At 39.8% G+C, this 27,764-nt stretch overlaps 1 protein-coding gene across 4 annotated transcripts in view; it reads right to left on the reverse strand.

Moving 5' to 3' along the window:
- SPIDR (scaffold protein involved in DNA repair) overlaps nt 1-24,728 on the reverse strand; it is a 600,140-nt gene extending 575,412 nt beyond the window's left edge. For 3 of the 4 annotated variants that reach the window (XM_046007112.1, XM_046007104.1, XM_046007094.1), the window contains exon 1: nt 24,600-24,728. In XM_046007112.1, the coding sequence (XP_045863068.1) occupies nt 24,600-24,632 (33 nt within the window). In that variant the 5' untranslated portion in view covers nt 24,633-24,728. Of the gene's footprint in view, nt 1-24,320; nt 24,401-24,599 lie in introns of those variants that run through there. The other variant, XM_046007128.1, reaches the window with a different exon arrangement.
- Between the last annotated feature and the right edge of the window lie 3,036 nt (nt 24,729-27,764).

Below are 27,764 nucleotides of genomic sequence, written 5' to 3' on the forward strand. Positions count from 1 at the left end.
GTCCTGGGACCAAGCCCTGTGACAAGCTCCCTGTCCAACCAGGACTACTCCTTCTCCACTCAGGCACGTTCTCGTTCTCTCTCTCTCTCTCTCACTTGCTCTCTCTCAAATAAATTTTTTTTTTTTTTTTTTTTTTTTTTTAAGATTTTATTTATTTATTTGACAGAGAGAGATCACAAGTAGGCAGAGAGGCAGGCAGAGAGAGAGAGAGGAGGAAGCAGGCTCCCGGCTGAGCAGAGAGCCTGATGTGGGACTCGATCCCAGGACCCCGGGATCATGACCTGAGCCGAAGGCAGCGGCTTAAACCACTGAGCCACCCAGGCGCCCTCAAATAAATTTTTAAAAATCTTTTTAAAAAATAAAGGAATATGTGACAACTAAGCAACCCTGCAAACCTTTGAGTCAAGAGAGAGCCCAAAAGTAACAAAGACCAAGAAGGAACAGAGACAATCTATAGGAACAGTGACTTTACAGGTAATACAATGGCATTACATTCATATCTTCCAATAATTACTCTGAATATAAATGGACTAAATGCCCAATCAAAAGATATAAGGTATCAGAATGTATTAAAAAAATAATAATAAAACCTGGGGCACCTGGGTGGCTCAGTGGGTTAAGCCTCTGCCTTTGGCTCAGGTCATGATCTCAGGGTCCTGGAATCAAGCCCCACATCGGGCTCTCTGCTCAACAGGGGGCCTACTTCCCCCTCCCCCTCTGCCTGCCTCTCTACCTACTTGTGATCTCTCTCTCTCTCTGTCAAATAAATAAATCAGAATCTTTTAAAAAATAAAAAATAAATAAATAGATAAAACAAGAAACACTGAAATGCTGCATAATTATAAGAGACTCATTTTAGGCCTAACAACACCTCCAGATTGAAAGTGAGAGAGTGGAGAAAAATTTACCATGCTAATGGACATCAAAAGAAAGCCAGATTAGCCATACATGTATCAGACAAACTAGATTTTAACCCGAAGACTGTAATGACACATGAAGAAGGACACTACATTATACCAAAGGGGTCTATTCCAATATTTATGTCCTGGGATGCCTGGGTGGCTCAGCTGGTTAAGCATCTGCCTTTGGCTCAGGTTATGATCCCAGACTCCTGGGATCGAATCCCACATCAGGCTCCTTGCTAAGCAGGGAGCCTGCTTCTCCCTCTGCCTACAGCTCCCTGCTGTGTGCTCTCTATCTGACAAATAAATAAATAATATCTTTTTTTCAAAAAAGTAAATATTTATGCCCCTAACTTGGGGAAGCCAAGTATATAAATCAGTTAGTAACAAAATTAAAGAAATTCATTGATTATGATACAATAAATAGTAGAGGACTTGAATACCCCATTCACAGCAATGGACAGATTTTCTAAGCAGATCAACAAGGAAACAAGGACTCTGAATGACACAATGGACCAGATGGACTTCACAGATATATTCAGAGTATTTCATCCTAAAGCAGCAGAATACACATTCTTCTCAACTGCACATGGGACATTCTCCAGAACAGATCATATACTGAATCACAAATCAGCACTCAACTGGTACAAAAAGACTGAGATCATACCATGCATATTTTCAGACCACAATGCTCCGAAACTGAAAAGTCAACCACAAGAAGAAATTTGGAAGGACCACAAATACATGGAGGTTAAAAATCATCCTACTAAAGAATTGAATGGGTCAACCAGGAAATTAAAGAAGAATTTTTTAAAATACATGGAAGTAAATGGAAATGGAAACACAACAGCTCTACAGTTCTAACCCTTTGGGATGCACCAAAGGCGGTTCTAAGAGGGAAGTATATATCAATACAGGCCTTTTTCAAGTAACAAGCAAAGTCTCAAATATACAATCTAACCTTATACCTAAAGGAGCTGGAAAATGGAAAGCAAATAAAGCCTAATTCCAGCAGAAGATAAAAACAGATTAGAGCAAAAATCAATGATACATAAACCAAAATAAATAAATAAATAAGAAAGAAAAGGTAGAACAGATCAACAAAATTAGGAACTGGTTCTATGAAACAATTGTATGGCTAGAGGTGTATCAAAGAGAAAAGAGAGAGGACCCAAATAAATGAAAGAGGAGAATCAAACCGAGCACCACATACATATAATTTTAAGACAATATTATGAGCAATTAAAGCCAAAAAAATTAGGCAATCTGGAAGAAATGGATGCATTCCTAGAAACAAAAGAAAACCAAAAGTGAAACAGGAAGAAACAGAAAATCTAAATAGAACCATAACAGCAAAGAAACTGAAGCAGTAATCAAAATCTCTCAACAAACAAGGGTCCAGGACTGGATGGCTTAGCAGGGGAATTCTACCAAACATTCAAAAAGAATTAATGCCTATTCTTCTGAAGCTGTCTCAAGAAATAAAAATGGAAGGAAAACTTCCAAACTCATTCTCTGAGACCAGCATTACCTTGATCCCAAAACCAAGCAAAGACCCATCAAAAAGGAGAATTTACAAACCAACATGGATGCAAAAATTCTCAGCAAGACAATAGCTAATATAGTACATTAAAACACTATATTGAGGGGAGGTCAAGATGGCGTGGAAGTAGGAGGAGGCACCATTTCAACCTGTACCCTAAAGTGAGCTGATTACCTACCAAAGAACTCCGACCACCCATGAAATCAGCCTGAGATCAGAATTATACACGTCTGGATCTCTACAGGAGCAGAAGACGCCAGTGGCAGGTAAAGCAGACTGGGAACGTCTGACTGATATCGGAAGATAAACAAAAGGGGGAGGGAGCCACCAGAGGTGACCGATTGGAAAGTAATACCCCAACATGAGAGTGCTCTGCGTCTGGGGACCAGCATTAACTTGGAGTTTGGTTGAAAGCACTCAAAAAACAAAGAACAAAGGATCGTGGCGGGGTAATAGTGGGAACCTGGGCGGTTAGGGTCAGGGACCTAAGTCCCCGGACCCAGGACAGCCTCCCCTGGCGCGGAGCCAGAGAGAGTGCGGCGGAGAAATCAGGTCTCCGTCCCTGAGCGGCCACTGCACCTAAACGCCAGCGTGCCCGAGAACGAGTGGGGTCTGGCTCCCGTGAGGGGCTGGGAGCCTGGCCAGACGGCAATCCTGAAACGCGCGCGTCCCACACCCTCCCTTGGGAAAGGTGCTCATAGGCGCTAGCCTGGAGCTCTGGCAGCCAGAAAAACCAGACATTCCCAGCCCGGGACAGCGGGAAAATCTCAGTGCGCGATCTCTGCTCGGAACCTCTCTGGCGGTCTGGAGCTGCCTAGACAGCCACCGCTGCCCTGGTTTTGGGTACAACGAGGAGCTCCTGCATCCCCAGGGACAGTGACTCAGAACCGACTCTGCCAGCAGCTTTTGCAAAACAGTCTGAGGCTTCTCTCTGAGAGGGAGGTTGGGGTGCTGTTTGCTCTCCTCTAAACCTCCAAAAGCCATCAAAAGCTGTCAAGGCGAGAGAAAGCAGATGAAAGAACATAAAAACCCCCAGAGAACAAAAGCCTGAAAAAAAACAGTTTCCTGAAAAAAAAAGAGCTCACCCCCTTGAGGGGAGCGGGAGGACCTAACTCAGGGAACATCATTGTCTGAAAACCCACGTGGCAGGCCCCTCCCCCAGAAAACCAACCAGGAAGGAAGAAAAAAAAGACTACAAAAGAACAATCACCACTACTTCATAAATACAACTTTTATTTTTAACTCTTTACCAATATTCTGGTTCTTTTTAAATTTTTTAACCTATTTTTTATACTTTTTATAATTTTTTAACCTATTTACCATCACACTGAGATGTCCAGTACATCAAATTCTTTAATAACCTTCTAACCTGAACTTTTTGATACATATACCCGTGTTTTTCTTTTGTTTTTCTATTTTTTTAATTCTTTTTAATTTTAACTTAGTTTAGTCTAGTTTATTCTTTTTTAATTTTTATTTTCTACTATACATATAGAGTTAAACTTCAAGGTAATCCCCTTTCCCCAATCAATGCTACCCCTATAAGCAAACCAGTTTCTAATCCCCCTGTAACTTAGGAAAGTTGAGTCCCTTAACAAAAACATCAAGATACTTCAGGAAGAATCAAAATAACCTTCCTCACCCACACTGAGAATCTATAACCATTCTCCCAATTTTTCCTTCTGTCAGTGTTTCTGTGAATTTGTGTTTGTCCTAATAATATATAAACCTTATACTTGGGGTTCTTTCTGATGAGGTTCTTCCCTTTTTTTTGCTTATATATACATATTTTTTTCTCTTGTCATATACTTTTATCACTCTTTTTGTCTGTCTGTTTTTGTTTGTATACTCCACAAATCTTACCTTGTGGCCCATTTGGGCTGAGCCTTCTCTTTTATCTTCCCTTTTTTTCCTATCTCTCTCTCTCTTTTTTTTTTTCCTTTTTTTCCTTTTTTTTTTCCTTTTTTTCCCTCTTGTCTTTCCCCTTTTTTTTTCTTTCTTCTTCTCTATTTCTTTTTCTTTTCTTTTTTCTCTCATTTGGGTGGGGAATCCTGATTGCACAGAAGCGTTCCAGGGTGAACATTGACTGCACCACAATCGATAAGTCCAGCTGCATCTGTTTAGTCATCTCTTACCAAAATGACTAGGAGGAGGAATACCCAACAGAAGAAAAATACAGAGGATGGGCCTTCTGCAACAGAGCTAATGGCTATCAACATAGACAATATGTCAGAAAAGGAATTCAGACTAACAATTATCCAGGCAATAGCTAGGTTGGAGAAAGCCATGGATGACCAAACAGAATTGATTAGGGCAGAACTGAAAGCCACCGGGGATGATGTTCACAATGTTAGGGCAGAACTGAAAGCCACCAGGGATGATGTTCAAAATGCTCTCAATGAGTTCCAATCCAATCTAAATTCTCTAAAAGCTAGGGTAACTGAGACAGAAGATAGAATTAGTGATCTGGAGGACAAACAGATAGAGAGAAAGGATCAGGAGGAAGCCTGGAACAAACAGCTCAGAAGCCACGAAAACAGAATCAGGGAAATAAATGATGCCATGAAACGTTCCAACGTCAGAATTATTGGAATCCCTGAAGGGGAAGAAAAAGAAAGAAGTCTAGAAGATATAGTGGAAGAAGTTGTCTATGAAAATTTTCCCAATCTCACGAATGGAAACAACGTTCATGTACTAGAGGCAGAAAGATTTCCTCCCAAGATGTTAGATTCTCGAAAGTCCTCACGGCACCTTATCGTTAAAATGGGGAATTATGTTTCAAGAGAGACCCTCTTAAAAGCAGCTAGGACAAAGAAGCTTCTTACATACAGAGGAAAGCCCATTAGAATAACGTCAGACCTTTCCACAGAGACCTGGAAAGCCAGGAAGGGCTGGCAAAATATATTCAGAGTACTAAATGAGAAGAACATGCAACCAAGAATACTCTATCCAGCAAGACTGACATTTAAAATGGAAGGAGAGATAAAGAGTTTCCAAGACCGGCAAGGCTTAAAAGACTATGCAACCACCAAACCAACACTGCAGGAAATATTAAGGGGGGTCCTATAAAAGAGAAAAAATCCTAAGAATATCATTGAACAGAAATATAGAAACAATCTATAGACAGAAAGACTTCAAAGGCAACACGATGTCAATAAAAACCTATCTCTCAATAATCACTCTCAATGTGAATGGCCTAAATGCGCCCATAAAACGACACAGGGTTGCAGATTGGATAAAACGACAGGACCCATCCATATGTTGTCTACAAGAGACCCATTTTGAACCTAAAGATACACCCAGACTGAAAGTGAAGGGATGGAGAAGCATCTTTCATGCCAATGGGCCTCAAAAGAAGGCCTGAGTAGCGATTCTCATATCAGATAAATTAGATTTTAAACTAAAGACTGTAGTCAGAGATACAGAAGGACACTACATAATTCTTAAAGGGACTATCCGCCAAGACGATGTAACAATTGTGAATATCTATGCCCCCAATATGGGAGCACCCAATTACATAAGAAAACTATTAATCAAGATAAAGAGTCATATTGATATGAATACAATAATAGTAGGAGATATTAATACGCCTCTCTCAGAAATAGACAGATCATCGAGGCAGAAAATTAATAAAGAAATAAGAGCATTGAATGAAACATTGGACCAGATGGACCTCATCGACGTATATAGAACATTCCACCCTAAAACAACAGAATACTCATTCTTCTCAAGTGCACATGGAACCTTCTCCAGAATAGACCACATACTGGGTCACAAAGCAGGACTCAACCGATACCAAAAGACTGACATTATTCCCTGCATATTCTCCGATCACAATGCTTTGAAACTGGAGCTCAATCACAAGGAAAAGTTCAGAAGGAACTCAAACACCTGGAAGCTAAAGACCACCTTGCTTAAGAATGCTTGGATCGGGGCGCCTGGGTGGCTCAGCGGGTTAAAGCCTCTGCCTTCAGCTCAGGTCATGATCCCAGCGTCCTGGGATCGAGCCCCGCATCGGGCTCTCTGCTTGGCTGGGAGCCTGCTTCCTCCTCTCTCTCTCTCTGCCTGCCTCTCTGCCTACTTGTGGTCTCTATCTGTCAAATAAATAAATCTTTAAAAAAAAAAAAAAAAAAAAAGAATGCTTGGATCAACCAGGAGATCAAAGACGAACTTAAACAATTCATGGAAACCAATGAGAATGAAGACACCTCGGTCCAAAACCTATGGGATACAGCAAAGGCGGTTCTAAGGGGGAAATACATAGCCATCCAAGCCTCCCTCAAAAACACTGAAAAATCCAGAATACACCAGCTGTCTCTACACCTTAAAGAACTGGAGAATCAACAACAAATCAAACCAACTCCACATGCAAGAAGGGAAATAATCAAGATTAGAGCAGAGATCAATGAGGTAGAAACGAGAGATACAGTAGAACGTATCAATGAAACTAGAAGCTGGTTTTTTGAAAGAATCAATAAGATCGATAAACCATTGGCCACACTAATCCAAAAGAAAAGAGAGAAAGCCCAAATTAATAAAATTATGAATGAAAAGGGAGAGATCACAACTAACACCAAGGAAATAGAAACAATCATCAGAAATTATTACCAACAGTTATATGCCAATAAGCTAAGCAACCTAGATGAAATGGATGCATTCCTGGAAAGCTACAAACTCCCAAAATTGAACCAGGAAGAAACTGACAACCTGAATAGACCGATATCTAGCAATGAGATTGAAGCAGTGATCAAAAACCTCCCAAAAAACAAGAGCCCAGGACCTGACGGATTCCCTGGGGAATTCTACCAAACTTTCAAAGAAGAAATAACACCAATTCTCCTGAAGCTGTTCCAAACAATTGAAGCAGAAGGAAAACTTCCAGACTCTTTTTATGAAGCCAGCATTACCCTGATCCCCAAACCAGGCAAAGACCCTACCAAAAAAGAGAATTTCAGACCAATATCACTGATGAATATGGATGCAAAGATTCTCAACAAGATCCTAGCAAACAGGATCCAGCAGCACATTCAAAAGATTATCCACCATGACCAGGTGGGATTCATCCCTGGGTTGCAAGGTTGGTTCAACATTCGCAAATCAATCAGTGTGATAGAACAGATCAATAAGAGAAGAGAGAAGAACCACATGGTCCTCTCAATTGATGCAGAAAAAGCATTTGACAAAATCCACCATCCGTTCCTGATGAAAACGCTTCAAAGTATAGGGATAGAGGGAACATTCCTGAACTTCATAAAATCTATCTATGAAAGACCCACAGCAAATATCATCCTCAATGGGAAAAAGCTTGCAGCCTTCCCGTTGAGATCAGGAACACGACAAGGATGCCCACTCTCACCACTCTTGTTCAACATAGTATTAGAAGTTCTAGCAACAGCAATCAGACAACAAAGAGAAATAAAAGGTATCCAAATTGGCAAGGAAGAAGTCAAACTCTCTCTCTTCGCAGATGACATGATTCTTTATATGGAAAACCCCAAAGACTCCACCCCCAAACTACTAGAACTCATACAGCAATTCAGTAATGTGGCAGGATACAAAGTCAATGTACAGAAATCAGTGGCTTTTTTATACACCAACAATGAAAATACAGAAAGGGAAATTAGAGAATCGATTCCATTTACTATAGCACCAAGAACCATAAGATACCTGGGCATAAACCTAACCAAAGAAGTAAAGGACCTATACTCGAGGAACTACAGAACACTCATGAAAGAAATTGAAGAAGACACAAAAAGATGGAAGACTGTTCCATGCTCTTGGATTGGAAGAATAAACATTGTTAAAATGTCTATACTGCCTAGAGCAATCTATACTTTTAATGCCATTCCGATCAAAATTCCACCGATAGTTTTCAAAGAGCTGGAGCAAATAATCCTAAAATTTGTATGGAATCAGAAGAGACCCCGAATTGCTAAGGAAATGTTGAAAAACAAAAACAAAACTGGCGGCATCACATTACCCGATTTCAAGCTTTACTACAAAGCTGTGATCACCAAGACAGCGTGGTACTGGCATAAAAACAGACACATCGACCAGTGGAACAGAGTGGAGAGCCCAGATATGGACCCTCAACTCTATGGTCAAATAATCTTCGACAAAACAGGAAAAAATATTCAATGGAAAAAAGACAGTCTCTTCAATAAATGGTGCTGGGAAAACTGGACAGCGATATGTAGAAGAATGAAACTCGACCATTCTCTTACACCGTACACAAAGATAAACTCGAAATGGATAAAAGACCTCAACGTGAGACAGGAATCTATCAGCATCCTAGAGGAGAACATAGGCAGTAACCTCTTCGAGATCAGCCACAGCAACTTTTTTCAAGATATGTCTCCAAAGGCCAAGGAAACAAAAGCAAAAATGAACTTTGGGACTTCCTCAAGATCAAAAGCTTCTGCACAGCAAAGGAAACAGTCAACAAAACAAAGAGGCAACCCACGGAATGGGAGAAGATATTTGCAAATGACAGTACAGACAAAAGGTTGATATCCAGGATCTATAAAGAACTTCTCAAACTCAACACACACAAAACAGATAATCATATCAAAAAATGGGCAGAAGATATGAACAGACACTTCTCCAACGAAGACATACAAATGGCTATCAGACACATGAAAAAATGTTCATCATCACTAGCCATCAGGGAGATTCAAATTAAAACCACATTGAGATACCACCTGACACCAGTTAGAATGGCCAAAATTAGCAAGACAGGAAACAACGTGTGTTGGAGAGGATGTGGAGAAAGAGGAACCCTCTTACACTGTTGGTGGGAATGCAAGTTAGTGCAGCCACTTTGGAGAACAGTGTGGAGATTCCTGAAGAAATTAAGAATAGAGCTTCCCTATGACCCTGCAATTGCACTGCTGGGTATTTACCCCAAAGATACAGATGTAGTGAAAAGAAGGGCCATTTGTACCCCAATGTTTATTGCAGCAATGGCTACGGTCGCCAAACTGTGGAAAGAACCAAGATGCCCTTCAACGGATGAATGGATAAGGAAGATGTGGTCCATATACACAATGGAGTATTATGCCTCCATCAGAAAGGACGAATACCCAACTTTTGTAGCAACATGGACGGGACTGGAAGAAATTATGCTGAGCGAAATAAGTCAAGCAGAGAGAGTCAAGTATCATATGGTCTCACTTATTTGTGGAGCATAACAAATAACATGGAGGACATGGGGAGATGGAGAGGAGAGGGAGTTGAGGGAAACTGGAAGGGGAGATGAACCATGAGAGACTATGGACTCTGAAAAACAACTAGAGGGTTATGAAGAGGCGGCGGGGGAGTGGGGGGGTTGGGAGGTTGAGGGACCAGGTGGTGGGTAATGAGGAGGGCACGTACTGCATGGAGCACTGGGTGTGATGCCAAAACAATGAACACTGTTATGCTGTAAATAAACAAATAAAAATTAAAAAAAACAACAACACTATATTAAAGAAGTAAAAGGATTATTCACCACAACCAAGTGGAATTTATTCTGGCGCTACAGGGATGGTTCAACATTAGCAAATCAATCATTGTGATACATCACATTAATAAAAGAAAGGACAAGACTCATATGATCCTCTCAATTGATGCAAAAAAAAAAAAAAGACAAAATACAGCATCCTTTCTTGACTGAAACTCTTCACAGTGTAGGGAAAGAGGGGACATGTCTCAATATGCTAAAAAGTCATCTATGAAAAACCCACAGCGAATATCATCCTCAATGGTGAAAACCTAAGAGGTTTTCCCCTTGGATCAGGAACAGAATAGGGATATCCACTCTCACCACTGTTTTCCAACATAGTACTGGAAGCCCTAGACTCAGAAATCAGACAACAAAAAGAAAAGGCATCTTGAATTGGCAAAGAAGTCAAACTCTCACTTTTCGCAGACATGATACTATATGTAGAAGATCCAAAGACTTCATCCAAAAATCGCTAGAACTGATAAAGAAACCAGCAAAGTCAAGGATATAAAAGCAACCCACAGAAGTCTGTTCCACTTCTATATACTAACAATGAAGCAGCAGAAAGAGAAATCAAGGAATTAATCCTATTTACAATTGCACCAAAAACCATAAGACACCTAGGAATAAACCTAACTAAAGAGATTTCTGTACTCTAGCAACTACAGAACACTAATGAAAGAAATGGAGGAAGATACAAAGAGATGGAAAAACATTCCATAATCATAGACTGGAAGAACAAATACTGTTAAAATGTCTATGCTTCCCAAACCAATCTACATATTCAATGTAATCCTTATCAAAATACCATCAACTTTTTTCACAGGGCTGGAACAAATAACCCTAAAATTTGTATGGGACCACAAAATACCCCAAATAGCCAAAGGAATATTGAAAAAGAAAACCAAAACTGGTGGCGTTATAATCCTGGACTTCAAGCTATATTACAAAGATGTACTCATCAAGGCAGTATGGTACTAGCACAAAACAGACACATAGATCAATGGAACAGAACAGAAAACACAGAAATGAACCCTCGCCTCTACGGTCAACTAATCTTTGACAAAGCAGAAAAGAATATCCAATGGAAAAAAGAGAGTCTTTTCAACAAATGGTGTTGGGAAATTGGAGAGCAACACGCAGAAGAATGAAACTGGACCACTTTTCTTATGCCATACAAAAATAAATTTGAAATGGATGAAAGACCTCAGGGCGCCTGGGTGTCTCAGTTGGTTGGGTGACTGCCTTCAGCTAGAGTCATGATTCTGGAGTCCCAGGATCGAGTCCCGCATCAGGCTCCCTTCTCAGCGGGGAGTCTGCTTTTCCCTCTGACCTTCTCCCCTCTGATGCTCTCTCTCTCACTCTCTCTCAAATAAATAAATTTAATTTAATTAAAAAAAAAAAAAAGAATGGATGAAAGACCTAAATGTGAGACAGAAATCCACCAAAACCACAGAGGAAATCACATTCAGCAATCTCTTTTTCTTCAGTCACAGCAACTTCTTGCTAGACATGTCTCCAAAGGTAAGAGAAACAAAAGCAAAAATGAACTACGGGGATTTCATCAGGATAAAAGCTTTTCCACAGCAAAGGAAATGGTCAAAAGCAAAGGCAACCTATGGCATGGGAGAAGATATTTGCAAGTGACGTATCAGATAAAGGCCTAGTGCCCTAGAACTTGGTCACCTGGTGGCTCAAGTGGTTAAGCATCTGCCTTTGGCTCAGGTCATGATCCCAGATCCTGAGATCAAGTCCTGCATCAGCTTCCTGCTCAGCAGGGAGTCTGCTTCTCCTTCTCCCTCTACCTCTCCCTCCTGCTCATGCTCTCTCTCTCTCTCTCCCTCTGTCGTATAAACAAATAAAATCTTAAAAAAAGAATTTTTCAAACTCAACACCCCAAAAAAACAGGAAGTCCAGTCAAGAAATCATCAAAAGATATGAACAGACATTTCTCCAAAGAAGATGGCAACAGCCACATGAGAAAATGCTCAACAACACTCAGCATGAGGGAAATACAACTCAAAACCAAAATAAGATTCCACCTCATACCAGTCTGAATGGCTAATATTAACAAGTAAGGAAACAACAAATGTTGGTAAGGATGCAGAGAAAGGGAACTCTCTTACACTGTTGGTGGGAATGCAAACTGGTGCAGCCACTCTAGAAAACTGTAGGAGGGTCCTCAAAAAGTTGAAAATAGAGTTACCCTATAATCCAGCAACTGCACTACTCTAGGTATTTATCCAAAGTGCACAAACATAGTGATTTGAAGGAGCACATGCACCCCAATGTTTATAGCTGCAAGGTCCACAATAGCCAAACTATGGAAAGAGCCCCGATGTCCATCGACAGATGAATGAATAAAGAAGACATGGAGTAATAAATATACAATAAAATATTACTCAGCCATCAAAGCTATATAAATATATGTGAATATATATACACGTGTGTGTGATGGAATATTACTCTTATGTGGAATTTAAGAAATAATGATGAACATACGGGAAGGGAAGAAAAAATAAAATAAGATAAAAACAGAGTAGAACACAAATCGCAAAAGACTCAACTATAGGAAACAAACAGAGTTACCAGAGGAGAGATTGGTTGGGGGAAGGGATAACTGGGTGATGGGCATTAAAGAGAGGACTTGATAGAATGAGCACTGGGTGTTACATGCAACTGATGAATCACTAAATTCTACCCCTGAAACTAATAATACACTGTTAACTAAAGTGAATTTAAATATAAATTTTTTTAAAAAGTTGAAAAACAAAATTTAAGGAATCCCTTAAGAAGGATTATGAAATTTTAATTTAAAAATTTTGATGAAGTGCCTCCCCTCCCAACTTCATATATGTGAAAGATATGACCGGTTTAGTATTTAATCACTTCAATGACACACTAATAACTAAAAGAGCAGGTCTAACTTAGTTCCCATTATGAAATAGCATAACTTATACATCGTTTAATTCTTTTTTTTGCTTGTTTCTACATCTGTGTTATAGGTGAGACTTGATTCATCTTTTTTGCATGGGATTTTAGATTAAAGAGGAAATGATAACTTACATTTTTATATTTGAAAGATAAATGAGTAAAAATATTCAATTTATATGGAACTTAAAATAGTTACCTACTTTCTCCCTTCTCAGACCAATCTTTTAGAATGGAATATTACTTATAGTTAAAGGATTAACTTAAAATATAATTGTCTTTAACACACTTGATCTGAAAATACAGTTTTCACTAAATTTCTTCCCATTTTTATAGGTAAAACATTAGTGGAACATAGCAGGGGGTAAGTTTTTCCATTTTATTTTTTATTGACCCTGGCTGGTAATGAGCAGTTTTTTGGGTTTTGTTTACTTGTTTTTGCCTTATACTTGGTGAGAAGTCAAAAGAGAAACTCAAGACATGACAGATTATCTTCTTAGCAGTTTAGTCTCTTTCATCCCAGCTCTTACTTCCTGCCCCATCCTGCTTTCCTTACTGTCCAGATTAATTAGGCAGCCGATTTTATTCTTTTTAAGTTTTTTTTAATCATCTCTACACCCAGTGTGGGGCTCAAACTCATGACCCCAAGATCAAGAGATGCATGCTCTTCCAAGTGAGCCAGCTAGTAGCCCAATAGCCTATTATTTTAGTGTTTAAGTCACAAATTTCTACTTTTGAGAACATCATACTAAAAAAAAAAAAAAAGAGAACATCAAAATCACTCTTCACTTCAGAGTGTGCTTTGCTTCTCTGTAGGGTTATACCTTAGGGATCTTTTTCTCCTTTAAATTACTGATAAAAATGATCTTGCTTTATGTGTTATATGTCCTGAAAGCATATTATTTTGTTAAATACATATTAGAAAAAATATAAAATAATAAGAAAGGCAAGGAGGTAGAATGATTTTTATAAATCTGCATGGATTCATTTTAGATCTATAGATGAGGGTTTTTTTTTACTTTGCTTAGTTAAGGTGTGCAGTATTTATTTAACCTTTCTAATTAACATTCTTAAAAAAATTCTATGCTTTTGAAATAAGGGAAAGAGTCACTGACTTTGAAACTAACATTTTCCTTTATTAAATGTCAATTTTTGCTTTGGTTTTATGATAATCAAAGATAATTTCGTATATTAAACAGTCTAGATGCATTGATCTTAAAAAGGGAGATTTCACCATGAATATTTAAACTGTCTCATGATATGGGTTTTTGGTTTGTGTTTGATACAAATGAATTTGCTGACTAAACATCAGCTTAATAAAAAATTATAAACCTCAGAAAAATAAGAGTTCAGCAAAGTTGGAAAATACAATCTCAATATAAAAAATCAATTGTATTTATACATATAAACAATGACCAATACATAAATGAATTTTTTAAAAATTGTGCTAATAAAACCATAAAAGACTCAAGTAGAGAGAACAAACTGAAGGTTCCTGGAAGGGAGGTTTGGGGGAGCTAAATGGGGTGATGGGTATTAAAGAGTGCACTTGTAATGTGCACTGCGTGATTTGTGTAATCGATGAATCATTAAATTCTACTCCTGAAACTAATAATACACTATACATTAACTAACTTGAATTTAAATAAAATCTAAGGGGTGCCTGGGTGGCTCAGTGGGTTAAAGCCTCTGCCTTTGGCTCAGGTCATGATCTCAGGGTCCTGGGATCGAGCCCCGCATCGAGCTCTCTGCTCAGCAGGGAGCCTGCTTCCTCCTCTCTCTCTCTCTGCCTGCCTCTCTGCCTATTTGTGATCTCTCTCTGTCAAATAAATAAATAAAATCTTTAAAAATAAATAAATAAATAAAATCTAAAAAAAAAAAAAATTGCACTAACAGTACCAAAAAGAATAAAACACTTAAGGAATACACGTAACCAAGAAGGGGCGAGACTTTCACAGTGAAAACTACAAAATACCGTTGAAAGAAATTAGAGATCTAAATAAAACGGAAAGATAGCCCATGTTCATGGATTGGAAAAGGGAAACTTAATCTTTTTTGAGAGAGAGAGAGAGAGAGAGTGCAGGGAGAGGGGAAGAGGGAGAGAGAGAGAATCTTAACCAGGCTCCATTCCTAGCATGGGCCTGACCATGGTCTCAATCTCATGACTCTGAGATCATGACCTGAGCCAAAATCAAAAGTCAGACACAACCAACTGATCCACCCAGGTACCCTGGAAAATTGATATTAAGATGACAATACTCTCCTATTTACAGACTTAATCCAATAAAAATCCCAGATGGCTATTTGCAGAAGTTGACAAGCTAATGTTATTATTCACATGGAAAGTCAAGGAACTCAAAACAATTTTAATACTCTTGAAACCTAAAAAAAAAAATAAGGACTTCACAAGCTACAATAATTAAAAAAGTATGGTACTGGCATAAAGATAGCACATACATCGGGGCGCCTGGGTGGCTCAGTGGGTTAAAGCCTCTGCCTTCGGCTCAGGTCATGATCCCGGGGTCCTGAGATCGAGCCCCACATGGGGCTCTCTGCTCTGCGGGGAGCCTGCTTCCTCCTCTCTCTCTGCCTGCCTCTCTGCCTAGTTGTGATTTCTGTCAAATAAATAAAATATTTTAAAAAAAAAAGATAGCACATACATCAATGGAAGAGAATTCATAGTCAAGAAATAAACTCCTACATTTATGGTCAACTGAATTTTTTAAAAAGAAAATAAAATACAGTGGAAAAAGAATAATCTTTTCAACTAATGGTGCTGGGACAACTGGATATCCACACATTCAAAAATTAACTCAAAGTTAACCACAATTTTAAATTTAAAAGCTAAAACTATAAAGCTCTTAGAAATAAATCTTCACGGAGCACCTGGGTGATTCAGTTGGTTAAGCATCTGCCTTTGGCTCAGGTCATGATCCTGGAGTCCCAGGATGGAGTCCCACATCAGGCTCCTTGCTCAGCTGGGAGTCTGCTTCTCTCTCTCCCTCTGCTTCTCCCCTGCTCATGCTCACTCGATCTCTTTCAATCACTCACTCTCTCTCTCAAATGAATAAAATATTTTTTAAAAGGTGGGGGGAAATGGGTAGTACCTCAGTCATTTAAGCATCTGCCTTTGGCTCAGGTCATGATCCCAGGGTCCTAGGATCAAGCCCTACATTGGGCTCCCTGCTCAGCAGGGTGTCTGCTTCTCCCTCTCCCTCTGCCCCTCCGCCTCCCACTGCTTGTGCTCTCTCTCTAATAAATAAATAAATAAAATCTTAAAGAAAATAAAAGAAAAAAAAAAGAAATCATGATTTTGGGTTTGGCAATGATTTCTTAGGACATCAAAAGTATAAGCAAAGAAAGTACTAATAGATTGGACTTCAAAATTTTAAACATTTGTGCTTCAAATGACACCATCAAAAAAAGGAAAGATAGCCCACAGAATGGGAGAAAAGATTTGCAAATCATTTATCTGATATAGGATTGGTATAAGAACTTATAAAGAACATTTATAAAAATAAAAAGATAAATAATCCAACTAAAATACGGTCAAACAAATAGATATTTCTTCAAAGAAGAAGTAAAAATGACCAATAAGCACTTGAAAAGACATTCAAATCATTAGTCATTAGGAAAATGTAAACCAAAACCAAAACAATGAGATAATACTTTCTATCCAGTAAGATTGCTAAAATCAAACAAAATGCAGTAACAAGTGTTGACAGGACATGGAGAAATTAGAATCCTCATTTCTTGCTGATGAGACTATAAAATGATGCAACCTCCTAAGAACAAAGTTTGGCAGTTCCTTAAAATTTAATCCCCAAATTATCATATGACCCAGCAATTCTACTGGTATGTTTATAGCCAAGAGAAACGAAAACTTAGGTCTACCCAAAAACTGGTACACAAAGGATCACAGTATTACTCCTAACAACCAAAAAGTAGAAATAATCAAAATGTCCATCAATTGATGAATGTATTTTTTAAACGTAGTATATCCATGCAACGGAAAATTATTCAACTATAAAGAGGAATACAGTAACAACAATGGGTGCACCTTGAAAACATTATGCCAAGTGAAAGAAGCCAGTACAAAAGACCAGATATTATTCCACTTACATGAAATGTCCAGCATAGGCAAATCCATACAGACAAAAAGTAGCTTTGTGGTTGCCATGGGGTTTTTTAGGGTAACAAAAATGCTCTGTAATTAGAGATATTCGCCCAACTCCGTGAATACATTAAAAACCAATGAACTGTATACTTTAAAAGGACAAATTTATTATTGCTGAATCATTCACACATTGCCAGTGTGACTGTAATATTGTACAGCCACTGTGAGAAACAGTTTGTTAGTTTATTATAAAACTAAACATCCAGGGGTGCCTGGCTGGATCAGTCCAAAGAACAAGCAATTCTTGATCTCGGGGTAGCAAGCTTGAGCCCCACACTGGGTGTAGAGATTACTTAAAAATACAATCTTAAGGGACACCTGGTAAGCATCTGGCTTCGGCTGAGATCATGATCTCAAGGTTCTGGGATACAGTCCCACATAAGGCTCCTTGCTCAGCAGGGAGCCTACTTCTCCCTCTGCCTGTTGCTCCCCCTGCTTCCGCTGGTCAAGTGCTCGCTCTCTCTCTCATGAATAAAATCTTAAAAAAAAAAATACAATCTTAAAGAAATAAAACTAAACATCCACAGGGCGCCTGCGTGGCTCAATGGGTTAAAGCCTCTGTCTTCAGCTCAGGTCATGATCCCGGGGTCCAGGGATTGAGCCTAGGGTCCTAGGATTGAGTCCCACAAGGGGCTCTCTGCTCAGCAGGGAGCCTGCTTCCCCATCTCTTTCTCCCTGCCTACTTGTGATCTGTCAAATAAATAAATAAAATCTTTAAATCAAACAAACAAGCAAACACCTAAACATCCAAATACCATATGACCCAGCAATTACATTCCTGGGCATTTATCTTAGAAAAAAGAAAACCTATGTTCAAACAAAAATCTGTACACAAGTGTTCATAGAAGCTTTATTCATAATAGCCAAAACTGGAAACAGCCTGGAGGTCCTTCAACAAGCAAAATGTTGAGCCAAACTGTAGTAAATTCATTCCATGGAATATTACTGAGCAATAAAATGAAAAAACTACTGATACACAACAACTTGGATTAATCTCCAGAGTATTATGCTGAGTGGAAAAAGAAAAAAGAGAAAATGAATCCAAAAGATTACAAACCATAAAATTCCATCTCTATAACATTTTTGAAACAATGCAATGTTTAAAATGGTGAACAGATCAGTGACTACCAGGTGTTAGTGGTGAGAGTTACTGGAAGGGATGGGTATGACTATTAAAGGGATCCCTGTGCTAATGGAACGATGCAGTATCTCTAGTAATGGTGAACACATGACTCTATACATGTGTAAAAATGTACAGAACTAAACACAGACAAGTCTAGGGAAATTTATACAATATAATTGGATTGTATTAATGTCAATATATCTGTAGTGATGTTGTTTTACAGTTTTGCACATGTTGCTATTGGAGCAAACTGGGTGAAGGATACAGAAGATCTCTATTATTCTTTACAACTGTATGTAATTCTATAGTTATCTCAATTTTAAAAAGTAATTGCCTCTCAGGGACAGAATTACATACAGGAAAGAATAGGGCAGGGATTACTGGTTTTCAGGAGAAACTTTATTGTCCTATTTTACCTTATTTGTAGGCATATATTATTGATTAAAAAGAAAGAACACCTTCTCCCTTAAATGAGGTATATATGTGAAGTATTTGACAATAAATGTTAGCTCTCTTTCCCTTCTATTTAAGGATGATGTAGACTAAGACGTCAATAGTAAGTAGTCTAATTCTGAATACAGCCACCAGTAAATCATCCTATGAGATTATCAAGGGCTAAAATTGGAATCTTAAGGTATTCCTACAAAAATAACTATGAGACAATCTCTCACCATCACTGAACAACTTTAAAACTAAGCCTCCTAGTCCTTCTTCAGCAAGTTGAAAGAAGTAATTCCAGGGAAATCTAGAGGCAAAGTAATAGAGAATGTACAATAGGTTTGTCCTCAGATAAAAATCCTTTCGTTATCATGGTGTTTTCTTATTAACTGCTCTCATTACTGCAAATATTGAGGGCTCATGTGTTCAGTATATCATTTCATGCATTCTCATCATTTAATCATCATACTGATGCTGAAAGATAGGTATTATTCCCATTTTGAAGACAAAAGAACTACAACCTAGAAATGTAATCAGAGAGCTAGTAAGCAACATGTCAATATTTACCCCCATGTATGTCCAATTACAGAAATAAGGATTCTAGCCACTGACTCTGCATTATCTCATCTTAATAAAAGTGCCTAACAATTACTATAATGTGCACTTTCAACACAAAGAAGGTACCACTGGCTGAGTTTCTGACTGGTACTTGGGAATTCTCTGAGTATCTAGGAATCCACTAGGACATTTTTAAGTCTCAAGCCCATTCATTTTATCAGTCACTAGCTTGCTCCCAATCACGTTGTCTCCCCTACCATTCTGCACTCTATGGCCAACAACTCCAGTATTGCTTTTCAAGCATTAAGGCTCCTTCCCTTCTACCAATTCACTTTACCAATCACCAATACACAGGGCTATTGTAAAAAGACCCCAGAATGAGAACTTCCCTCCTGTTTTCTTACATGTTCTAGGCAGTGCTGGTAAACACTCTTAATCATTCCCTAGCCCTCTACTCACACACACATACAAACACATACATACACCAATTCCATACCCACACTTCCCTTTATATCTCTCCATGTCATATCGTAATTCATGTCATCACGTCTTCCCCAAGGTTAAAATCTGCGGTATACCCCTTCCTTATGGTCTCAGAAGAAAAATGTTCCCTGTCTCCAAAACTAAGCCCCTTCTGTAACAGAATCCAATCTTTCTAGCAAAGGATCCTTATTTTCTACATTGGCCCCACCCCTCCTGCTTCAAAAAAACAAAATGTTTCCCTTTCCTGAGAAACACTTTTCACTTGAAATGTAGCCCTATGTACTCATCAGTTCAAACTGACATATACATTATATTTAATACCTACCATCATACCCTTGCCATTATGCAAGAAGCACCAGAAATAAAGTTTTTTGATGAGAGCCCCAAAAATTAAGAAAGGAGGGTGTCATCAGGAAGATGTAATTTGCCTTTCCTCTCTTTGAGAATCTTGCCAAGATAGTTAGATAGAAGATAGAAAAGATAGAAAAGATAGAAAAGAGTGGAGAGAACAGGGAGACCTATAAATCAGCTTGAGGAGGCAAAAGGAACTGTGAGTAAAGGGGAAGACCAGGAAATCTCAAAAGGTAAGTAACTGGGACAGAAAGGGAGTATTTGTGGTCATTCCGGCTTTTAGCAAGGAAAGGGAACACAAAGCACAAAGGAAAAAAGAACTTGAAAGGACAGGGAAGGGGCCTAAGGCAGGAGGGAACAAAAAACTAAAATACTCCTAGTCTTTGACAACTGCCTGCTCCAACTCTCCCTGGGACTGAAGTTTCACATATCTGTACATCCTAACATCAAGTAAGAACCAACTAATTCTCCTCAACCTTTCTGTTTTTCAGAGGTTCAACTTCTAAGTCACCACTGATTATCCCTTCTTCATCTTTGAATTCCTGGTGCCTATCTCATCTCCCTTTTATAATTTATCAATTCAGTCCTCTCCCAACACCATTACCAGTTCTATCACTTCAGTCCATGACCATATCAACTGTCATCTTAAGAGTCCAGAAAGATCTCTGTGACTTGTCCAAAATCACAGAATTAGTTTTTTGCAGAGCTGAGGCTGGTACCCAAGTCTTCTACATTATTTCCCTATGTTTCTTCAGAGCTAGATACTTGCAAATCTTCTGAACTAGTAGCCCCTCCATTCATTCATCAGATATTTATTAAATACTTAATATGTAAAAGTGGTTTTGGCAGGTGCTGCAGGAACATGGAGTGAAGACATAATTTAAAATGTCTACATCATTAGGATAGGTACAAGTAAACCTAATATAAGACCTGAAGCTGGGATACAGACCAAGTTACAAAGGAATACAGAATAAACTTACAACTTACTTACAACTGGGATGATCAGGAAAAGGTGAGATTTGAAATGGACCTTGGCAGATGATCAAGGTTCCAATAAGCAAAAATGAAAGAAATGGCATTACTCCAAACCAAGAACATGAGCAAATACCAAGAAGCAAGAAAGTACAGTGAAAACAATAATTTATTTTACCTAAATGATAAATAATGAACAAAGCTGTAAAGTTAAGGAATAAGGTATGGCCACATTGTGGAAGCTGTGAATAAGAGCCTTAACAAAATCAAGGTCTTCGTGACCTTGGGCAAATTATGTAACTTCTCTGCTGTGCTTCCGTTTTCTTGTCCATAGAATGAGACTAATAAAACCTGTTTAATAGGATTGTTGAATTAAATGAGTTAATACGTATAAGGCTTTTAGAACAGATTAAGTCCAAAGCAAATGATTATATAGTCAATAAGAAGTAAAACAATGCTTAAGCAGAGGAGTAACAATATAATTAAAGTGGTGTCTCTAAGGGAAAATCATCTCAGAAGATGGAACAGGGATGTGCTACATGGCTGGTACCACAAAAACACTCCAAACATGGACCTGACTTAGGATGGAAGAGATGGTATGCCACTTCTGACACTGTTATAAAAGACACCAGGGCCTCTTCCTTAGTCCATCCCTCTCTTTCTCTTCAGAAAGCCAGTTGCCATGTTCTAAGAACTGCCCTATGGAAGAAGCAAAGAACTGACACTTGCCAACAAACACATGGGTGAATTTGGAAGTAGATCCTACAGCCTTACCGACCCTTTATTTGACTGCAACTTGTAGGAGACGTTGAGCTGGAACCACCCAGGTGAACCATTCCCAGATTTCTGACCTTCAGAAACTATATGAAAAAATAAGCATTTGTTTTAAGCTGCTTCAGTTTTGAGACAATTCACTAAACAGCAATAGTTCACTAATACAATTATTGAAAAGAAAAACTCATAAATTCTTGCAAACTGATAGAATAAAGAGGGCAGAACTGAGTCTCAATTCAAAAACTAAGATTTCTAAGTTATATTTAATGGCTGACATTAAATTTTTGATTGCCAAGGCATCCATTTCAGAAGATATCCATCTTGAATAAACATAGCACCAGTTACATGACAATCACTAGCAAATCAGCATGATAAGGACTTAAGCCATCCCTCCTCATAAAGGTCCCTCTGTCAAAAAAACCCTTGATAACCTACATAACTGACCATTTGAGTGACCCAGCTTCTTCCTTCTGGTATCCTAATTCCCACTCTTCAGCTTTAAATTAGCCAATAAAGAATAAAGCTCCAAAACCCTATATACCCCACCCTCAGAATATAATAAAGGCAAACCCCAGGTTCTCTTGTCTCCTTCTCCCTCAGACTCCCTCAGCCGCACAGCAAGGCCCTTGGGTGTGCAATATACCCTCCAGGACCTGAGTAATAAATCTCATTCTTCAAAGTTCCTTGATGGGCTTTTGTTGAAGTGCATCCTGCAATCATACTAACCACAGAGTCTGCTCAGCCACAAGTGTGGCTCTGGTTGGAGGAAATGGATTGCTACAAGTAATCTGGCAGCCAGGCACGTGCCTCAGGCATTCCTAGCCAAGCATCATTATGAATAGGCTGAGACCAACACAACCCAGAAGAAACAGTTAGGGCTTAGTGGACTAAGGATATGCAATTGATGACCTCATAATACACAGAGTTTAAACTGAGCTCAAGGAAAAGTCAGCTATATATATATATATATATATATATATATATATATATGAACATATATATATATGTTAGCAGTGACAACTAACATAAATCTATGAGATTGCAGAGAACAAATCTGTAAAGTGAGAAAAAGCACAAGATCAAAATAAAAGAACATGACAGAGAAAGAGTAAAGAGAAGTAAATACAGGGTGCCTGGGTGGCAGCTCAGTTAAGCATCCAACTCTTGATTTTGGCTCAGGTCATGATCTCAGGGTTATGAGACTGAGCCCAGAGTCCAGCTCTCCTCTCAGTGGGGAGTCTGCTTAAGATTCTCTCCCTCTCCTCCTGCCCCTTACCCCACCTCATACACTCATAATCTCCTCTCTATGTAAAAATAAATCTTTAAAGAGAAGTAAATGAGCAGACACAAGACAGAAAGAGAATCAGGAGAGCAACAGTCTGGGATACTTGCTCCCCCACCAAGAAAAATTAAAAGTAAGTGACAAATGTGTCAAATGCTACAGTGACCATGAGTTAACAAGTTCATGTAATTCCTTGATTTCTTTTCACATTTGAATATTTCTGGAACTGGAATGTGTCTTACAATCAATAGGTATGTCTGACATAGGTTTCTTTTATTCCTTTATGATCAGTTACAATATTCACAGTGTCTGACAATCAATTAGATTCCAGAAGCAAAGAAACATAATGATAAGGAAGTTGAACCAGTATATATGGACTATTTTTTTCAAGAAGTTTTTTTTTCTTTTTTCTTTTTCTTTCTTTCTTGTTTTCTTTAAAGGAAGAGGAGTCAAAAAGAAGGCACTCAGAGACATCTGGATGGCTTAGTCAGTTAAACCCAACTCTTGATTTTTCACTCAGGCAATAATCTCACGATCATGAGATCAAGCTCCTAACAGCCCCCCCCCCCCACCACACACAAACACACACACACCGTGGACACCTAGCTAGGGCTAGGCATGGAGCCCCCTTAAAACACTCTCTCCCCCTTTCCCTCTGCTCCTCCCCACTGCTGGAATGCTCTCTTGGAGGAGAAAAAAAAAGGAAGCACAGTGTTTGCTTTTTAAAATTTTGTTTTGGTATGATGAGAGAAGCATTTCTGAGCAAGGAACTTAGAAACAGCTTACAAAGGTAATGGACACGTGAATGCCAAGACAAACACAATTCAGAGGAGAAAAAGATGTACTACAAATACAGGTACAATCATCTAAATATCATTAATGCAGTACTTCCAGACACTGGTGTAATTTGGTATACATAGTTTGGCAGCGGTTAGCTTCGGACTCGGACTCCTCTCCTTCTGACCCAGTAATAGAACAAACAGAAACACTTTAGCATAGAAAGGAAAAGTGTGGCAACAGAGATATCCGGGGGGGTGGGGGGGATGGCACATCCATTCCAATATCCACCGCTGTCTTCGAGTGTTACACGACAGTCAAAAACGGACAACGCCAAACACTAGGGAGGGTCAATATATCTCACGCGCTAGTTCCAGATTCAACTCCTGCTCACTCACTTCCGTCACCTCTCCCCCTTCCCAGGGAAGTGGCTCTCCCCTCCCCGGACCCAGTAGTTATTCTTCAGGCCCTCCCATCCCACTGGGAAGGCGCCCTCGACCGCCCACGGAGGACTGAGTCCACACACCTGGGCAAGAAACAGACCTCAGAAGAGGCAAACCGCGACGCTTGTTCTATCCGTTCACCGAAGAACCTGCCACAGCCTAGCGAAAGATCACCGTCTACACAGCGCCCACCTCTCATCCCTACCAGCCTGAGGCCAGCCACGCGCTCCATGCGCCGGGTCTGCCCGGCCCATGGGGAAGAGAGGGGAATGGAGACAGGCTGGTGGGGGGAGGGCTCCAGAGTGACCAGCAATAACAGCGGGCCTGGTCTCACGCGGGTTCCCAACCCATAACTTCCTTACCTTCCGTCCACTACAGATACCGCTACGGGGCATACCTAGGCACACCGCCGGCGCCCACGGGCTCAGGATCCCCCAAAATCGCGCCTCTTAGTCCAGGCGCCGGAAGGGGGCCAGCCTTCGAACAGTGAGGGCGCGCCGTATAGCGCGCTGCAATTGGCTGGCGCTCGGACAGGGGACGGGATTTCTCCCGCGCCCTCCCCTCCCGGTTCCGTGCGCCACGCGTGCGTTGTCATTGGAGGACGTTCGGGTATGGGGCGGGACTTTTCAGCCTCCTGACTCCACCGACTTAATATGGCTGGGTTGTGATCGTAATGGTCTGTGTTCACCACCTTTCTGAGTATGGAAAGGGGTGCTCCGCTGCTCATGGCACTTATCCCTGAGGCTCGGGATTTTGCGGAGTGAGCGCTAGACGGGCTGTATTGCTGCCCATGGAGTTACTGGTTGGAGAGATGCTGGGTGGGTTTTTGGCAGGGGGTGGTTAGGGAGAGTAAGGGCGGGGGGACGGGAGGGAGGGTCAGACTCCAGGTGTTTTTCAAATAAAGTTCTTAGGCAGTCTGTTTTGTCAAGCAACAACTGACCTTAAAAACTCGAGGGGCCTCCGGATGTGTCTAGAGAACAAAATGGAGTCTCTCATGTCCAGCAGGGGCCTGTGTCAAGTAATGTCACAACAGTTAAAGTTACTACAACCGGGAGTTATCCCTAGGACCAGTGGTCAGCTGACACCAAGAACTGATAATGAGCAGAACCACAGGAAGTCTCCGGGGGCCCAAGACCTATTACATCCCTTTAAAAAGGGGAGGATTTGGTTAGCAAACTGTCAGATTCGATTCTTCAGACCTGACCTCTCTATGTCTGACCACTTCAAAAAGGCAACTGCCACCCAAGGCTGTGCAGGATTTATCTCCACACAGAACCAAGATCCTTCACTGCTTGAACATAATAAGCAGTAAGTGCTGAGAGCTGACCAGACCAGACAGAGGCCCTATCTCAACTGTGTGCCCCAGACTAACTTAGCATTTAGTTCATTAACTTCCTACACCTTTTCATTATCTTGTTTGTTGTATGGTTTGTCTTGTGCTCTCCTCTGTGTGCTGTGTAAGAAGCCAAGCACATGGTGAGATACTGAGTTTGGAATGCTGAACCTGCTTTATAATTGTGATTTAACTTTGCTTTATGATTGAATAAAGCTGACATTGTGGAAAGACACATCTTCTGTGTGTGCATTCATAGCATGCTGATGACAGTGGCTGTCAGTTAAGCCTCCAACTCCTGATTTCAGCTCAGGTCTTGATCTCGGGATGGTGAGTTCAAGCCCAAGGCTCCCAGTGTGGAGCCTACTTGAAAAACAAACAACAAAGAAAACTTTTAAGTAGGATACAAATTCAGGAATACTTAAGGAGTGGTTCTAGCTGCTGAAACCAAAAGAAAGGAGTGTTCTTTCCCCATGTTGAAATGGGAGTAGGTTAAGTATCCAGAGCAGAAATTCTCAAATTTAAGACACATTAAAATCCCCAAGAAGATTTGCTGTAATCGGGATGACTAATTTCGGATTCTGTACGTCTAAGGTGGTGCCAGAGAAGTTGTATTTCAGACAAGTTTCAAGATGATATTTGATGGGGAGAACAAAGGTAACAGAAATATAGAAAAAAGTTAAACTTCCTTCCAACTTAAAGCCCATTGACAAGTACTTGAGAGACAGGCAGAAGCATAGCTGCTTTGATGTTAATACTTTGCTAGTGGTGAAACACAACCTTAGTTTAACATTAGCCTGACTTCCAGGATCCTGTAAGTCACCTGTAACTCAAAAATTCCTTTGGAAACTTCCTTTATCTCTATCCACCCCCACCAAGATATATGTTAGCAATCATCCTCCAAGCATATTGCTCAATGATACATATCTGAAGGGTCTCATGACTAAGGTTTTACTGGACAATATAGTAAATGACCTTTTCCTAACAACAGCTAGCCTCTCTAGGTCTTTGGAAGCCTTGCTTCCAAGTTCCTGAAAGACTTAAACTATCCCTAACTCCCTCCAAACTTGAAAGTATATAATCAGCCACATCTCACAACCCCAGTACAACTCTGAGGTTGTACTGCCAACAAGTCCTGTTCCTACGCTTTAATAAAACCATTTTTTTCCACCAAAGACATCTCAAGAATTCTTTCTTGACTGTTTGCTGCCAAACCCTAACATTTTTCACATCAATATTATTGATGCTGGTTCTATAACTCACTTTGGGAAGTAGAGGCAACCACCATTTCTTAGATCCCACAAGTGTCTCAGCACTTTGCGAAGTAAATATAAAACAAAACACAAGTGGAAGAGGAGCAGGACTAAATAGAAGCTGAATTAGATGACGAAGTTTAACTGGGTAGGAATATTCTATAATAAAAGTGCCTGTTGTAGAAAAAACTAAATGATGATTTAAGCAAGTTGAGAAAGGGTCAGCCTGGGGAAGAGAAAAGGATTCTTAATAGTACCCTCAAAAGTACAGTGGAAGTAGGGTTTGGTCTTCTGCTTCAATTTATCCATTTTCCCTTTACATTTACCATTATTGCCTCAATTAGGCCTTATGACACAGTTTGACCATCTTATTGCATCTCTGCTTTGGCTATCAATTTTATATCTACAATCAGACCTCTCCATGCTGCTCAGCTATAGCACTATTACACTACCTGTCTGTCATTGCCACCTGAATGTCTGAGAAACTCTTCAACCTAAATGTTTCTCCTCCCCAAATAAGATAATTCTCCAACTCAGTAGTGGCACTGACATCCACCCAGTAGCTCATATTGAAACCTGGGATTTTCATGAATGTTTTTGTCCCTCTATCAAAATCCGTCCTGTCCAACCTCCTATTTATAAATTTCTCACTTATTTACTCATTCTCCACTGGCACTACCATATCTCAGGCCACTAATTTCTTTTATCCAAACTATTAGGTAGCTTCTAACCAGTATCCACTAATCCACTCTTGCCCCCATCTACCATATACATAGAGAGAGAGAGGAGAAATCAGGCTTCCTGTAGAGCAGAGAGCCCGATGTGGGGCTCGATCCCAGGACCCTGGGATCATGACCTGAGCCGAAGGCAGAGGCTTTAACCCACTGAGCCACACAGGTACCCAGAACCGGATGATAATTATGAAGCTGTTATAATCATCA

The sequence above is a fragment of the Meles meles genome, chromosome 1, assembly GCF_922984935.1.
Source record: "Meles meles chromosome 1, mMelMel3.1 paternal haplotype, whole genome shotgun sequence".
NCBI lineage: Eukaryota > Metazoa > Chordata > Mammalia > Carnivora > Mustelidae > Meles > Meles meles.